Source organism: Sminthopsis crassicaudata, chromosome 5 (assembly GCF_048593235.1).
Source record: "Sminthopsis crassicaudata isolate SCR6 chromosome 5, ASM4859323v1, whole genome shotgun sequence".
Taxonomy (NCBI): Eukaryota; Metazoa; Chordata; class Mammalia; order Dasyuromorphia; family Dasyuridae; genus Sminthopsis; species Sminthopsis crassicaudata.
Window position 1 is genome coordinate 314,122,218 of NC_133621.1, and position 15,216 is coordinate 314,137,433.

At 51.7% G+C, this 15,216-nt stretch overlaps 1 protein-coding gene across 1 annotated transcript in view; it reads left to right on the plus strand.

Annotated features, from left to right (window-relative positions):
• The window catches only part of ATXN10 (ataxin 10), a 67,370-nt gene that overhangs the window by 21,583 nt on the left and 30,571 nt on the right, over positions 1-15,216 (plus strand). The window contains exons 4-9 of the mRNA XM_074272164.1: positions 2,850-2,946; positions 3,632-3,793; positions 10,121-10,201; positions 13,181-13,343; positions 14,252-14,360; positions 15,088-15,216. The exon at positions 15,088-15,216 is cut by the window's right edge and continues 41 nt beyond it. Coding sequence (XP_074128265.1) covers positions 2,850-2,946; positions 3,632-3,793; positions 10,121-10,201; positions 13,181-13,343; positions 14,252-14,360; positions 15,088-15,216 — 741 coding nt within the window. The remainder of the gene's footprint in view (positions 1-2,849; positions 2,947-3,631; positions 3,794-10,120; positions 10,202-13,180; positions 13,344-14,251; positions 14,361-15,087) is intronic.

Sequence of the window (15,216 nt, forward strand, 5' to 3'; positions counted from 1 at the left end):
TCCATAACATTTGTATACCATCACTTAGCCATTCTCTAATGGATAGGCTTCAATAGGATACTACTTTCTTTTTCTTTTTCTTTCTTTCTTTTTTTTTTTTTTGAGGCTGGGGTTAAGTGACTTGCCCAGGGTCACACAGCTAGGAAGTATTAAAGTGTCTGAGACCAGATTTGAACTCGGGTCCTCTTGAATTCAAGACTGGTGCTCTATCCACTGCGCCACCTAGCTGCCCTGGATACTACTTTCTAATTCTTCACTATCACAAAAAGAGCTGCTAAAACATTTTTGCACATGGGAGTCTTTTTGACTTAAAAAAAAAATCTTTGGGGGATATAGACCCAGCAGAGAGACACTGCAGGATCAGAGTTGGGTGTAGTTGGGCGTAGTTCCCAACTGCTCTCCAGAATGGTTGGATCCATTCACAATTGCACCAACAATGTATCAGTGTCCCAGTTTTCCCACATCTCCTCCAACATTCGTCATTATCTTTTCCTTTACCTTAGCCAAACTGAGTGGTGTGAGGTGGTACCTCAGAGTTATTTTAATTGCAGCTCTCTTATCAGTAGTGATTTGGATGATGATGTCTTTTTTTTTTTTTTTTTTTTTTTCCCAGATGCCCATTCATGGGCTCCTTGAAATCTCTCCTTAGGCTCCTTATTAGTCTTTAGAACCCAGGCTGGCACTTACGGCTCTCTGTTCATGCCGAAGAGAGAGCCTGTTATGTGCATGCTTCATTGTGTTGTGTTTGCATGTCAAGATTGTGATTTTTAAAATATTCTATAAGCCTATAAGCTCCGAAGAATTATTTTAGTTCACCGGTAATGTGCCCATGCTCATCTTTTCCCGTCATCATCTGACTCTTTGTGTGTGAGAATCTCATTCTGTGTATATTGAAAGGTTGGGGACAGAGGACCAAAGCCAGGACTTTTCTGCCACTGTTGAAGGAATAACTATAATTACATTGTCAAAATAATATTTATAGTATTATTTTCAGGGAATAATTGCAGTACTGTGACGAATATATTATGCTCATCAAATTTAATGTAAACACAAGCGTGCGTTTTGTACTTGAGTTATTCGTGTTGTTCTTGGTCTAGATTCATTTCCAATCTGTAAAAATAATAGTGGGATTTTCTTGGTTACTCATAGAGCAGTTGATAAACTGTCTGGTAAAAGCAAATTGTTATTTTTGCCTGTGTTGGCGTTTTTTGTTTCGCATTCCCAGCTCCGTTCTCCAACAGGACGTCTTTCAAACTTTTCCTCCCCAAAGTGTCATGTGATGAGTCAGAGCATGGGGGTGACGTTCTCCGGCCAGATTGTTTTCAGAGTGGCCATTTATATCCCGTGTTGTTTATCTTTTGGATTGTTTGTTGTGAAACTTAGCGCTCGTGAAAAGGGAGAGGCTGTTGGGCCAAGACGTTGGCCCTTGGCTTGACCGGACCTCCGGTGGCTGATTCTAGGCCGGCTGCCTTTTGGCCTGACTGACCCTGGCCGGTCCAGTGCGCATCAGTAAGTCCTCTCACACCTGTCCAGGAAGGGAAACATGGAGGCAGCTCCGGAAGCCCATCCATCTGCCCGTGGAGAAGCTCGTACTCTGGGTGACCCGGCCTGGCCCCAGCTTTGAGGATCAAATCCTCCCGCACCAGCGGGCCCTTCGCTCAGATGCTCAGGCTCATGTCTCGGTACCTCCCGCAGTGACCTTGGCCAGGACGGTTCATCCCCGGGCCTCCAGGATCGTGGCTATGAAATGGATGGTTCTTCAGGCTGCCCCGAGGTTTCCACCGCTGGGAGGCTGTGTGGTGCCCCATGAGCCCACCAGCGAGTTTGCTTGTGCTTGCTTAGGTTGGGCCAAAGCCCCAGGAGGCCAGACCGGGCTTCCTTTGGTCTGCAGCACAGAATTAATGTCTCAGAGCTTTTTTTTTTTTTTTGGATCCCAAGAGCCATGTGCTGAATCAGGTTATTTTTGGTGGTTCCAATTAAACACGTCCTTCATTTGTTCAGAACTCTGAGCAAATTGTACTATGTGGGTGTCCATAAATAGGCAGTTATATAAAAGTATTCTTTCCATTTGACAGTATCAAAAAGGCCAAGGGGAGGGTACAGAGAAAAGATGGAGAAAATTATTCAAGGAAAAAACCCCATTGGCACTTGTTGATATGAGTTTTAAATGAAAAAATGCGCGCTTTGGCAGCCACCAGAAATAGGGAGGTGAAGCAGTGAATGGCGGCGGCGGCTTCGGCTCGCCCAGGCTCACAGTCGGGCAGCAGAGTGGGCAGACACCCACGGCGGGCGGTCAGGCCGTCTCCATGTTTTCTCTTTGCCAGCGGAGCTCCCCAGGCAGATTGGAGCCCATCGTCCTTTCCCCCCAGCTGGAAAGATGCTCTGTCAACGTAATAGTAAATCTGTGCTCCATCTCCCCGGGTGATGGGGACGAGAAGTCTGCTCACTGGGGATCGTTTTGAGTGTGGCGGCGGTGGGGGTTGGGGAGATGGAGGAGGGGAGTTGGGGCCCGCCCCATCTCAGGTGGGTTCTTCTCAGGGCTGCGGCCTGACGTCTGGGCCGCAGGAAGCTCGGCGCAGGGTGGTGTCTAAAGGGCTATTAACCAGTGCAGCTGGGAGGAAGCTGTGCTGAAGGAGGGCCGGGAGGCCATCTTGTTGTCCAGAAGTCGTCACCAATTCCAGAGAAAGGACCCCTGGAGGTGGAGGAGGAGGAAGAGAAGGAGCAGGAGGAAGGGGAGGACATGAAGGGGGGAGGAGGAGCCTCAGATACTCAATTCCCAGGGGCCCCTGCAGGATTCAGGCTAACAAGACCGTCATCTGCAGCCCCTCACATCTCCCGTGTCTTGTCAGCTTTTCGCTGCAGCCTGCAGTTCTTGGGCAACATCGCAGCGGGGAACGAGGCTTCGCAGAAGGCCATCTGGAGGGACGCCTTCCCAGACCTCTTCTTGTAAGTATGTTGTGTGGGGAACGCGTCCGTCCGAAGGGGGTCACCCTGCGGGGCAGGCTGCTGCTCTCAAGTGGGCCCCCGAGCGCCCCGGCTCTGTGACGGCCTGGATGCAAGCTTTGGGACCTCTGGGGGTGGAGGCCTCTGTGACGGGCGGCCCCACACAGTGTTGGCAAGGACTCCCCGTGCACCCCTGGTCCTGGTTACTGCCATCCCTGTGTCCTGACTGGGGGGGGGTACCTATGTTTGGGGTGGGGTGTGGGGGTGGGCACCGCATCTCCAGTGTTGGGATAGAAGTGTTCCCTCCCTGTCACCTCGGTGGCGGGGGCTGGTGCAGGCCGGGCTGTGCCCCAGCTCACGGGATAGTTAGGCAAGCATAGTGGGATTTTTACCTGCGTCCCAGGGGGGATGAGGGCAGAGGAAAGACGGTCTGGGCCTGGTGTGGGCAGCCCTAGGTCCCAATCCTGGCTCCATTCCTCGGCGGACCCCCGAGGGTCCCTTGTGGTTCTCAGGAGCCTGGCCCCCTACCCAGCGTCCCCGGCGGAGGAAGGATCCTTGCCCATTCTGTGGCTGTGCCTGAGCTCTCCCATGGGCCAGAATGAATGGACGCCTGCTCAGACTATCTTTGCCACTTCTGAGGGCCCCATCAGGCCGACCCAGGCTCACTGGTGTCCCCGTGTCGTGCCAGGTACTGCCTCCGCCATCCAGATGAGAAGGTCGTCGCCTACGCCTCCATGATCCTGTTCACGTGCCTGAACGCCGAACGGCTGAAGGACCTGCATAGCCGGAACCTGAGCGTGCCTCTGCTGGTCATCGAGGCCCACCGGAAGCAGCCCGACTCCGAGTGGGCGTAGGTATCCCCGCGCCGGGGCTCTGGGCTCAGTGGGCACCGTCACACGCCTTGTGTGGGTGGGAGGCTTGAGGAGAGGGCCCGGGGGCCACCTCAGCCTGGCGATGGTGACACATCGTGCTGGTGGAAGGCTCTGACGCCGCCTCGGCCCCTGGCTCCACAGCCTGAGGGAAGCCCCTGCCCTCTCCCTTGGCCAGACTCTCACCCCCCGCTCATCCTGGCCACTTTGGAGGCCCGCCCTCGGAGGGGGCGATCCCCCGAGCCAAGGAGGCGTCTGACCGGGGCACAGCGCCTCTGGTTCCTGGGCCCGGGAGTTTCCTCACGGGCACCATGGCGACGTCCCACCAACGTAGCTGCCTGTGTGGCCCTTCTGGCTCGGTCCATCTCATTTTTTTTTCCTGAGGCTGGGGTTCAGTGACTTGCCCAGGGTCACACAGCTAGGAAGTGTTAAGAGTCTGAGATCAGATTTGAATTCGGGTCCTCCGGAATTCAGGGCTGGTGGGTTCATCTCATTCTCATGGGGTGCCCTTGGGGAGAGCTGGCCCCGAGGGCCCCGGCCCCACGCCTGCTGTTTGGGTCGTTTTCCTCCAAGGCCCACTCTGCCACCAGCTCCGGGAAGCCCACCCTGCTCTCTCCGTGCCCCTTCCTGGGCTCCCTTGTCTCAGCTCGTAGGAGGCCCCCACTCCTCCCTCGGCATGTCCCTTTTCCCGCTCCAGGCCAGAACGGGCCGTGGTGAGGCTGCCTGCCGGGCAAGTGTCGCAGGGCTTGGTGAAGGGCGGCCGCTTTTCTGTCTGGGTCGTTGCGTCTTTGGGAAGGCTTTGAGTGTTCAGAGGTCAAGTGGAAAGTGAGCAAGTCTTGGGGGCTGGAGACCTCAGTTTCCCCTTGAGCACGCAGGGCCCCACCCGCAGGAGGGGCTGCATTGGGGCCTGAGGCAGCTTCTCCAAGGGGCAAAGGGAGGCCCCCCTCTCGTGCAGTCGTGCCTTCTCCCTGTCTGTCCCTGTGGCTCCCTAAGGCAAAGGGGCACTGCCCTAGCCCTCCCGGACCCTGCCCCTTAAACCAGTCAGTCTGCATCCGGACCCTTGGCCTCCACGTCTGGATGAAGTTGGATTTCCCCCGCAGAGCCTGTGATTCTGGGCCCGTGGGGGGGCCCCATCGCCCCTGCTCGGCCCTCGGGCGGCTCAGCTTCGGGCGGACGGCCTCGCTGGCTGGGCGCGTGTCCCCGGAGCGCAGGGAGCAGCGGCTCTTTCTCATTGAAGGTGCCCCTTCCTCCCTGATTTTGCTCCCCATGGATCCGTGGGCATGTTTTCCATTTCGTGGTCAATTTGTTTAGGGCACAGCTGGTTTCCAAATGGCTGATTTCGGCTCCGTGCCGCGTAACCCAGCACTCTCCTCCACAAGTGAGAAGTGGAGTCTTTAATTTGGGTCTCGCGGCGTAAACAGAGGGCCAAGGGGGGCGGGGGAGATGAGTCGGCCATTGCTTTATTTTCCAGATGTGAGAGGAGCTGCCCGCACAGCCGCCATGCCGGGTCAGGCCCAGTTCTCAAGGCCCAGGCCTTATTGGGGCCCTGGGGGGCCCTGGGGAGGAGGTGAGCCACAGAGGACCCGGCCAGGCCCCTCAGGGGCTGCCTCCCCCTCACGCAGGGTCCCCCTCTGAGGACTCTGGGGCTTGGGGGACACCAGGGCCTGCTCGGAAGTCCTTAGATTTCCTTTGTTTTCAGAAAAAGACAGAGGGCGAGGGCCAAGACGAGGGTGTGGTTTGCTTCTGTTTCTTCATCTGTAAAATGGGCTAGTAGTAGCGAAGATCACTGTAGGGAATGGGTGAGATCATGTAGCACAGAGCCGGGCACGTCGGCACTAGCTCTCATTCTCTGTTTGGGTGCAGCCAGGAGGAAGGCCTTAACAGAGGCCTTGGGGCCCAGAGGCCTGGCAAAAGGGCCAAAGAGATGGGGCAAAGGAGGCACGGCGAGCGGCAGTGGAAGAACGTTCTCCATCATAATCTCACAGGATTTGGTCTGGACCGTTTTGTTGCTGATCTCCTTCCATTGTCACGGGCCTTGTGTTGAACTTGGCTGTGCTTACTTAGCCCTTTCTTGGCTCCTACTCACCTTCACTGGCTCTCCCCTGGGAGAGGGGGGCCTGCTTTGTGCCTGGGGCTGTGACTAGGTGGGCTCTGGCCCTTCTCTCTGTCTCGGACCTTCCAGAGCTATTCGCTTGGCAGGGGGACGACAGCTCTCACCCAGGGTGTCAGAGTGGGCAGGAGCGCCCAGGCCGTCCGGCCTAACACAGAGACAGCGGGGTTCTGCCCCCCCACGTCCCCAGCACTCCGATGGGGCTCAGAGACCTTTCCTGATGGAGACTCGCCACCTACATGTCTTTTTTTTTTTATTTTATAATTATATCATTTTTGACAGTACATATGCATGGGTAATTTTTTACAACATTATCCCTTGCACTTACTTCTATTCAGATTTTTTCCCTTCCCCCCCCAACCCCCTCCCCCAGATGGCAAGCAGTCTTATATATGTTAAATATATTACAGTATAATTCTAGATACAATATATGTGTGTAGAACCGAATTTTTTGTTGCACAGGAAGAATTGGATTCAGAAGGTAAAAATAACAGTTTACATTCATTTCCCAGTTTTCCTTTTCTGGGTGTAGCTGGTTCTGTCCATCATTAATCAATTGGATTTGGATTAGCTCTTCTCTATGTTGAAGAAATCCACTTCCATCAGCATACATCCTCGTACAGTATCATTGTTGAAGTGTATAATGATCTTCTGGTTCTGCTCATTTCACTCAGCATCAGTTGATGTAAGTCTCTCCAAACCTCTCTGTATTCCTCCTGCTGGTCATTTCTTACAGAGCTATAATATTCCATAGCCTTCATATACCATAATTTACCCAACCATTCTCCAATTGATGGACATCCATTCATCTTCCAGCTTCTAGCCACTACAAAGAGGGCTGCCACAAACATTTTGGCACATACAGGACCCTTTCCCTTCTTTAGTAGTTCCTTGGGGTATAAGCCCAGTAGTAGTATGGCTGGGTCAAAGGGTATGCACATTTTGATAACTTTTTGGGCATAATTCCAGATTGCTCTCCAGAATGGTTGGATTCTTTCACAACAATGCATCAGTGTTCCTGTTTTCCCACATCCCCTCCAACATTCATCATTATTTGTTCCTGTCATCTTAGCCAATCTGACAGGTGTGTAATGATACCTCAGAGTTGTCTTAATTTGCATTTCTCTGATCAATAGTGATTTGGAACACTCTTTCATGTGAGTGGAAATAGTTTTAATTTCATCATCTGAAAATTGTCTGTTCATATCCTTTGACCATTTATCAATTGGATAATGGCTTGATTTCTTATAAATTAAAGTCAATTCTCTGTATATTTTGGAGATGAGGCCTTTATCAAAACCTTTAACTGCAAAAATGTTTTCCCAATTTGTTACTTCCCTTCTAATCTTGTTTGCATTAGTTTTGTTTGTGCAGAAACTTTTTAATTTGGTGTAATCAAAATGTTCTATTTTGTGATCAATAATGGTCTCTAGTTCTCCCTTGGACACAAACTCCTTCCTCCACAAGTCTGAGAGGTAAACCATCCCATGTTCCTCTAATTTATTTATGATTTCATTCTTTATGCCTAAATCTTGGACCCATTTTGATCGTATCTTAGTATGTGGTGTTAAATGTGGGTCCATGCCTAATTTCTGCCATACTAATTTCCAGTTTTCCCAGCAGTTTTTGTCAAATAATGAATTCTTATCCCAAAATTTGGGATCTTTGGGTTTGTCAAAGATTAGATTGCTATTTTTATTCACTATCTTGCCCTGTGAACCTAACCTATGCCACTGATCAACTAGTCTATTTCTTAGCCAATACCAAATGGTTTTGGTGACTGTTGCTTTATAATATAGCTTTAAATCAGGTACACTTAGACCACCTTCCTCTGACTTTTTTTTCATTAGTTCCCTTGCAATTCTCGACCTTTTATTCTTCCATATGAATTTTGTTGTTATTTTTCCTAGGTCATTAAAATAGTTTCTTGGGAGTCTGATTGGTATAGCACTAAATAAATAGATTAGTTTGGGGAGTATTGTCATCTTTATTATATTCGCTTGGCCTATCCAAGAGCACTGAATGTCTTTCCAATTATTTAAATCTGATTTTATTTTTGTGACAAGTGTTTTGTAATTTTGCTCATATAATTCCTGACTTTCCTTTGGTAGATATATTCCCAAATATTTGATACTATCGTCCTTTATTTTGAATGGAATTTCTCTTTGTATCTCTTGCTGTTGGATTGTGTTGGTAATGTATAAAAATCCTGAGGATTTATGTGGATTTATTTTGTATCCTGCGACTTTGCTAAAGTTCTGAATTATTTCTAATAGCTTTTTAGCAGAGTCTTTGGGGTTCTCTAAGTATACCATCATGTCATCTGCGAAAAGTGACAATTTGATTTCTTCATTTCCTACTCTAATTCCTTGAATCTCTTTCTCGGTTCTTATTGCCGAGGCTAGAGTTTCTAGTACTATATTGAATAGTAATGGTGATAGTGGGCAACCTTGTTTCACTCCTGATCTTACAGGGAAAGGTTCTAGTTTATCACCATTACATATGATGTTTACTGAAGGTTTTAAATATATGCTCCTTATTATTTTAAGGAATAGTCCATTTATTCCTATACTCTCAAGCGTTTTTAGTAGGAATGGATGTTGGATTTTATCAAATGCTTTTTCTGCACACCTACATGTCTTTTAAGGCTCTTTGAGGCAGCACCGCCTGCACGCATTCCAGTCCGTCTCGATTTGCGAATGGTGGCTTTTTTTTGCTGGCTCCACCTCACTCCCAGCCGATTGGCCCGGTTGGCCAAAAAAAGGGAAAAGGACAGATGCTCGGAAGGCTGGGAGACAGGCGCACTGGCGTGCGGTTGTGGGGCTGTGACCCGCTCATTCTGGAATCTCTTTGCAGCTGTGCCCTCAAAGAGAGGAAGAGGACCCTTTAGTGCACAGACAGGCATAGCAGCCCCTTTGGTGGTGGCCACGAATTGGGAGCTGAGGGTGGGCCCCCTTCTGGGACCCGGCCAGGCTGCTGCTGGCCAGCGACTTGTGCCTCCTGTGAGCAGCGCCCGAGAGACTGGGCTCAGAGAATCCTGGGAAGGCACGAGCAGAACGGGGGCCGCTCATCCAGTGAGAACATTGCCAGGTGTAAGAGCTCTGAGCCGCCCAGGGGCCGGCCGTGATCCGGCGGCCGGGGAACGTGTTGTCTCCCAGTGGCCCAGGGACGCGGTGGGTGCCATGGGCAGGAGACAAGGCCTACTCTTGAGTCTGTGTTACAGCGGCTTCCTTTGCTTTTTTGTTCAAGTGAGTAGACTAGAGGGCTGGGGGGAGGGGGGAATCCTTAGAGAAATTCAGTTAGAAATAAAAAGACTAAAAACAAATGGAGTTTGGCCGTAGGATTTCCAAACTGAGGCTGGAGGATGGGCGTCCTCGGTCAGGGGCAGGCTTGCGCCGGCCCCTTTGATTGCTCACCGCTCCCAGGCAGCGGATGCCCGGATGTTCTGTGGGATGTGTCTCATATGGAGCCTATCCCTGCCCACCATCCCTGAGCCTGCCCTCTCAAGCCTTGCAGAGTAAAGCACCTCTCCCAGCTGGCACATCTCTCTCTGGCCTTCTCCCCTGAGCCCTCCTGCTCACAGATCCTGCTCTGGGTGTGTGACAGAGACAGAGACAGACTTGCCTTCTTGTTCTCTCAGCCATAAGCTTGGGGCTACCATGATCTCCCTCATCTTCACTTCTAGACTCAGTTATCGAGACTTCAGCATTTGTTGTTGCACACACACACACACACACACACACAGGCCCTGGGCTTGGATATCTGTCAGCTGAGATTCCTCCAAGGGGTGCCAGCCTTTGACCTTTGACCTCTTGTAGTGCGCGGGGCCCTTCCCTGCTAAGCCAGGCTGGTGCTCACCTGGGCTCCATCTCCCAGGGGCCTGGCCCACAGCAGTCGCTCCCAGGTGGGACTCTGGGCCAAGGGTTGGGAGCAGGGGGAGGCAGGGTAGGGTCTTGTTCTGAGAAAGGTAAGGGGAGGACCTCGGCGCCCAGACCTCGGCTTGGAAGGACCCACCCCAGGACAGGAACAGCGTGGGTAAAGATCTGGCGGGGGGGAAGGCGCTGGAACAGGCCAGTTGGCTGTGGGACAGAGCAGTTTTAACTACAACAGGAAGGCGTGATCCCCCGAAATGACCCTGTGTGCATCCGTGTGTCTGCTTCCCCATTTCTGCTCAGGCAACTTCTCTCTCTCTTTCCAGCTTCCTGATCATTTCAGACTATCTGCTGAAAAGCCCGGACCTGGTGAAAGCCATGTACTCCAAGCTGAGCAACCCAGAAAGGTGAGCCCCAAGCCAGCGCGGTTTCGAGTAGTTACCATCCCATGGAGAATGTCCTGTTCGCATGATTGAAAAATGGTGTGGTTTCGGTGCTGGCTCAGGGTCTCTAAGTGCATGGTTTCTCTGTCAGTAATGGTTTTAAATTGGCCGGTTAACATTACAGCCTCGCCACAGCTGGCAGGATTTGGGGGGTGCCGAGTCCAGGTTGGCGCCATTATTCGGGAAAGAGAAGAAAGGGGGAGGCTTTGTGCTCCCCATCACCGGGTCTCCCCAGAGCCTGCAGACCCTTCAATCCAGGATCCGAACGGAACATCTGTTTACGTGACAGTGAAGGCTCCTCCCTGGGAGGGAGGCTCAGGAGAGCGGGGGCCATTCCCTGAGCCCCTCACCTCCTCCCTTGGCTCTCCATTTCCTCCCGGGTAAAGCAAGGATGTGGATTCTGGCTGAGTCCCTGCTCCTGCAGAGGGGTCGGGGGAAGGAAGAGCCTAGCCTCGGAGAAGCCATAGTCTTTGTGCTGGGAGCCAAGCTCGGAGTGTGACCCATTTTCACTGGATGGCTGGTAGAACACTTGTTGGGATCTGGTTGAATGGGATGGTCACAGAAATGCCCAGACACTGGCTCACCAGGCTCATCAGGCCATGGAATTTGAGCCTTGGGCGGGGGGGTCTTCCGGGCCAACTTTCTAACTTTACAGATGAGGAAACTGAGGCCTAGGATGATCTCTATAATTGTTGGCAGAACCTGGTTTAAGCCTAGAGTCCTGAAATTTTAATCCTCTCATTTGTTTTAGAGGGTTTACTCCGAAGAGACAGGAGAAGAAGGAGGTTGGTTGTGATTAAAGAGTGGGGAAGTTGCCTCCTTAGTCTTGCATTCAGCAAGTCCAGTTAAGCCCCTACTGTGTGCCAGATGCTGTGGGAAGTGCTGGCCACACAGAAACAGCACAACATTACCGTGCTCTCAGCACGGGGAAACGTGCGCGTGGGGAAGAGCAGGGAGAGAGCGGGAGAGATATGAGAGGGAGAGGGAGCGAGAAGGAGGGACAGGGGGTGATGACAGAGACAGAGAAGGAGACAAAGCCAGAGAGAGACAGCGTCTGAATATACCGGGAAACTGTCGTGCTATTAGAGACGCTGAGCAGGACACACTTCCGTGAACTGATGCAAAGGGAAATGAGCAGAACCGGGAGAACATCGTACCCAGTAACAGCCGCATGAGTGATCACCTGTGACTGACTCAGCCCTTCTCAGCCTCACCGTGATCCAAGACAGGGTCAAAGGGCTCACAAAGGACAGTGCTGTCCGTAACTTGAGAAAGAACTGATGGACTCTGAATGCAGAACAAAGCATACTTTATTCTTTTTCCTGTTGTTTTTTTTTTTTTTTTTGATATTTCTTTTTTTCCTCAACTGTGACTAATTATGGAAATATGTTTTACAGGATAGCACATGTATAACTTAGATCAGATTGCCCATATTTTTCAGAAAAGGAGAGGTAGGAAACTTTGAAACCCAAAATCTTGTAAAAAAAAAGTGCTAAAAATTGTATTGATATGTAATTGGGGAAATACTATTTTAAAAATTGGTGATTGTTAAGGATTGTGACTGACAAGAGAATCACAATCACGTAGGAGAGCGAGGTATCTGATGATGTATGAAAGGAGTTGCATTCTGGGATTTGTTCTCCAAAATCCCAGACTTCATCATTCCAAGTGTTTTTGGTTGATTGAGTTTTTGGGTTATTTTTTTGCTGGTGGGGAGGGAGCCTCCAAAGGACTAGACAAGAAGTAATTTTTCCAAAATTCTCTTCTCCCAATTTTATTGGGAGGCTGTAAATGAAGATAAGTTATCAGTTATGGCAACAGGAAGTTAGGAAGTTTAGCAGGCGGCCGGTTTTTTCTGTGAGAAACCCAGTAAGGCTGAGTGTCTTATGGGGGAAACATCAGGCAGAGTCTTGGGTCCCGGGGGGCCTTTCTTTCAGAAGGTTGTGGACTCGATTGTTGTGCTTTCTGCTTCTTTTTTTTTTGGCTGCAAATGTGGGCTCTGGAGGAGGGGAGCATCTTGGGAAATGATCAGTATGAAAGTCAATAATAAAGCCTAACCTAAGCGTGCTCTTGGGCTTTTTGTGGCATTAGGATTTCTCACCCATAGAAGATGTAGTAGAAAGAGGGCTAGATTGTGAGCTTGAGGAGCTGCATTTGAATCCTGCCTGTGCCGTGAGCCAGGGGTATATCGTGGCCAAGCCCTCCTCTGGGCCTCTGTTCCCAGTGGCACTCAGTCCCATAACCCTGCAGCCAGGCAGGCAAGCATAGGGGAGAGGGCAGGGACCATTGTCCTGCATTTTACTAATAGGGAATTGAGGCTCCAAGAAGGGAAGGGATTGCTTTTCGAGCGTCATGTTTCCATAGCGGGTCCAGGGCTTTTTCTGCTCTTTCCTGGCATTGTGAGTGAGAGATGTGACAAGCACGAGGTCTTCTGCCCTTCTAAGGGCACCCTCCTGTCACGGGGAGGGGATGTGTAGCCCCAGATTTAATTTGTGACTTTCTGAACGCTCACTAGCCATCAGTCCCTAATTGACTTGACTTGGGAATGGATTGTCCTCTGTTCATTTCACATTTACTTTGAAGAAATAAAGTCAAGTAGGACCATTTGTTAATTTTCGGTAAGGCTTCCTACAAAGGCTTTAGGCCAGGTGACCCTGGGCCGTCCCCAGCTGGAGAAGCCCCTTGCCGAGGGGCCTGGAGATGCCGGGGAGTGAGCTGCGAGCCATGGCCGCCCTCAGAGACTGGCCTTTGTACCCGGGACTGCTCCTGCCCCCCCTCCCGGTCAGGTGATTTGTGGTTTTTGCCAACTGTGGCTTCCTTGGCTCACAAATTGAGCCAAGGTTCTGCATTTAATACTAGGGAGTTTTCTGGCATCTTCACCCCTAACTCCCCAGCTCTCCTGGCCCTTTAAATAGTCCTCCTCCCTTTCCTTATGTTTTCCAGAGTTACACTGCTTGATCTCATGGTAGCCAGGCTGGCAGGAGATGAGCCGCTGACCAGAGAGGACCTGATCGCTTTTCAAAGTCACGCTGAATTGGTTGCAAGCCGCTTCCAAGAAAAATGCAATTCTGTGCTGAAGCTTGCCTCAGAGTACGACAATGATGAGGTCAGGATGCTGAAAGGCCCTGCCTGGGAGGGAGGATGGGAGGAAGGTGCCAGCCAGCCTCAAGGGGCACCGACCACTGGGGTTCATTTCAGGGCGCTGCCAACCGGTGCCGCCCTTTCCAGTTCTTCAGAACCCCGCCCTGGCCCTGGCTCTCCCCCTTACCCACTGCTGATCCCAGAGTTCTGCAGCTTGGAAAGGACTTGAGGCCCTGCTGCCCTTGGCCCCAGTCCTCCAGTGGACTTTGTAGTTTCTGCTCTAATGATGGGAGACCCACTGCCTTAGGAAGCAGTCCATTCTATTGGAGGACGGTCACAGTTGTTAGAAAGTCCTAACTGATAATGACTTTGCGTGAGCCTCGGCCTTTCCCCCAGGCGCTGGGTGAAGCCGTCGGTGCCCCCCTCTCCGTGGACGTGCAGCTGCTTGATTCATTGCTCTAGTTTCTGGCTTCATTTGCCCCAATTGTGCTGAAAGGGCAAGTGCTCTGCAGCAGGTTGGAGCCCTTGCTTGGGCCTCTCTCCTGCTGAACCTCCCCAGGTGTTTCTGGGGCTGGGCCTTTATCCAGGCAAGCCTCCACAGCTATGGCTCCACCGCCTGCTGCTGCAGGGAGGGCCCTTCTGTTTCCTCCCCTCTGGGTGGGAGCTTTCCCTACGAGAGAGCCCCGTTCTTAAGTCGGCCCTGATGGGCATCGTGGCCGCCCACTTGGAGGGAGGCAGTTCTGGAGAGTGGCCTTTTCCTTCCTGTGCCCGGCCTTGCCAGCCAGTGGGGTAGACATCGGCTGCGGGCACACGGATGGCTTCTCCTAGCTTTCTGTTAGCACCTTCCCCGTTCTGCACAGAGAGCGGCAGGTGCCGAGTACGGGATAGAGCCGTGGGGCTTGGATTAACAGACCCATGGACTTTTCTTTGCAGGAAGCCCTGGCCACAATTAGGCTCATCCACGTCCTTTGTGAAATGACTGCCAACTGCGAACTGCTCGGCTCCTTGCAAGCATTCCCCGGGCTTCTGGAGACGGTTGTTGGTGAGTGGACATCATTCGGTCTGTCTAAGTTACTGACTGTGTGATGGCCGTTTTGGCAGATGGGAAGCTCAGCTCGTGCCTGCCGTTTTGTCTCTGAGCTTTCCAAAATGGATTAGTGGTGTCTCATTTCTTGGTCCTCAAATGTCTTATTTTGAATAGAAAAAAATAAGCAAATGTCCAAAAAAATCTGCTACCTGATGTGAGCCAGAGCTATCTCTATTATCAGAGCCTTCTGATGTGTCAGGATAGTAAGAGTCATGTGGGCCTACTGTGTGCATCCGGACAGCCGGGGCTGCCTGGGCCTACCGTGTGTGTCCAAACAATCAGGGCCATATGGGCCTACTGTGTGCATCCGGACAGCCGGGGCCATGGGGAGCTCCCGTGTGCATCCGGACAGCCAGGGCTGGTACGTACGTCCAGATAGTCAGAGCCTCCTCTCTGTGTTTAGTGCCATTTAGATTAGGTCTGTATTTGAGATCCCTCCAAATGTTTTTCCTTAAATACTTGAGGTTTACACTGAGCTCACAATGACCTCTTCCGTGGCCTCGGGACCTGCTAGCTTGCAGTGAGGGCCAGGCTGCTTCCTTTAGCCAGGCCTTCAGACAATGCCACTTAGGCTGGCCGCCCTCCCGGGGGCCCATGGTGCCGCTCTCGGCCGGCCCCGTCTACCAGGATCCGGGGTCCCAAGGTGACCTTTCCTCTCACGGCAGTTTTGCTCCCTCTACAGAGCTCCTGCGGCTGGCCCACCTGGCTGGGAAGCAGACCTCAAATGTCTTCACGGTTGCTGCGTGTATGCGAGGCGACGGGGACATCGCCAACCCCGCGGCGGGCTTCAAGTCACACCTGGTTCGCCTGA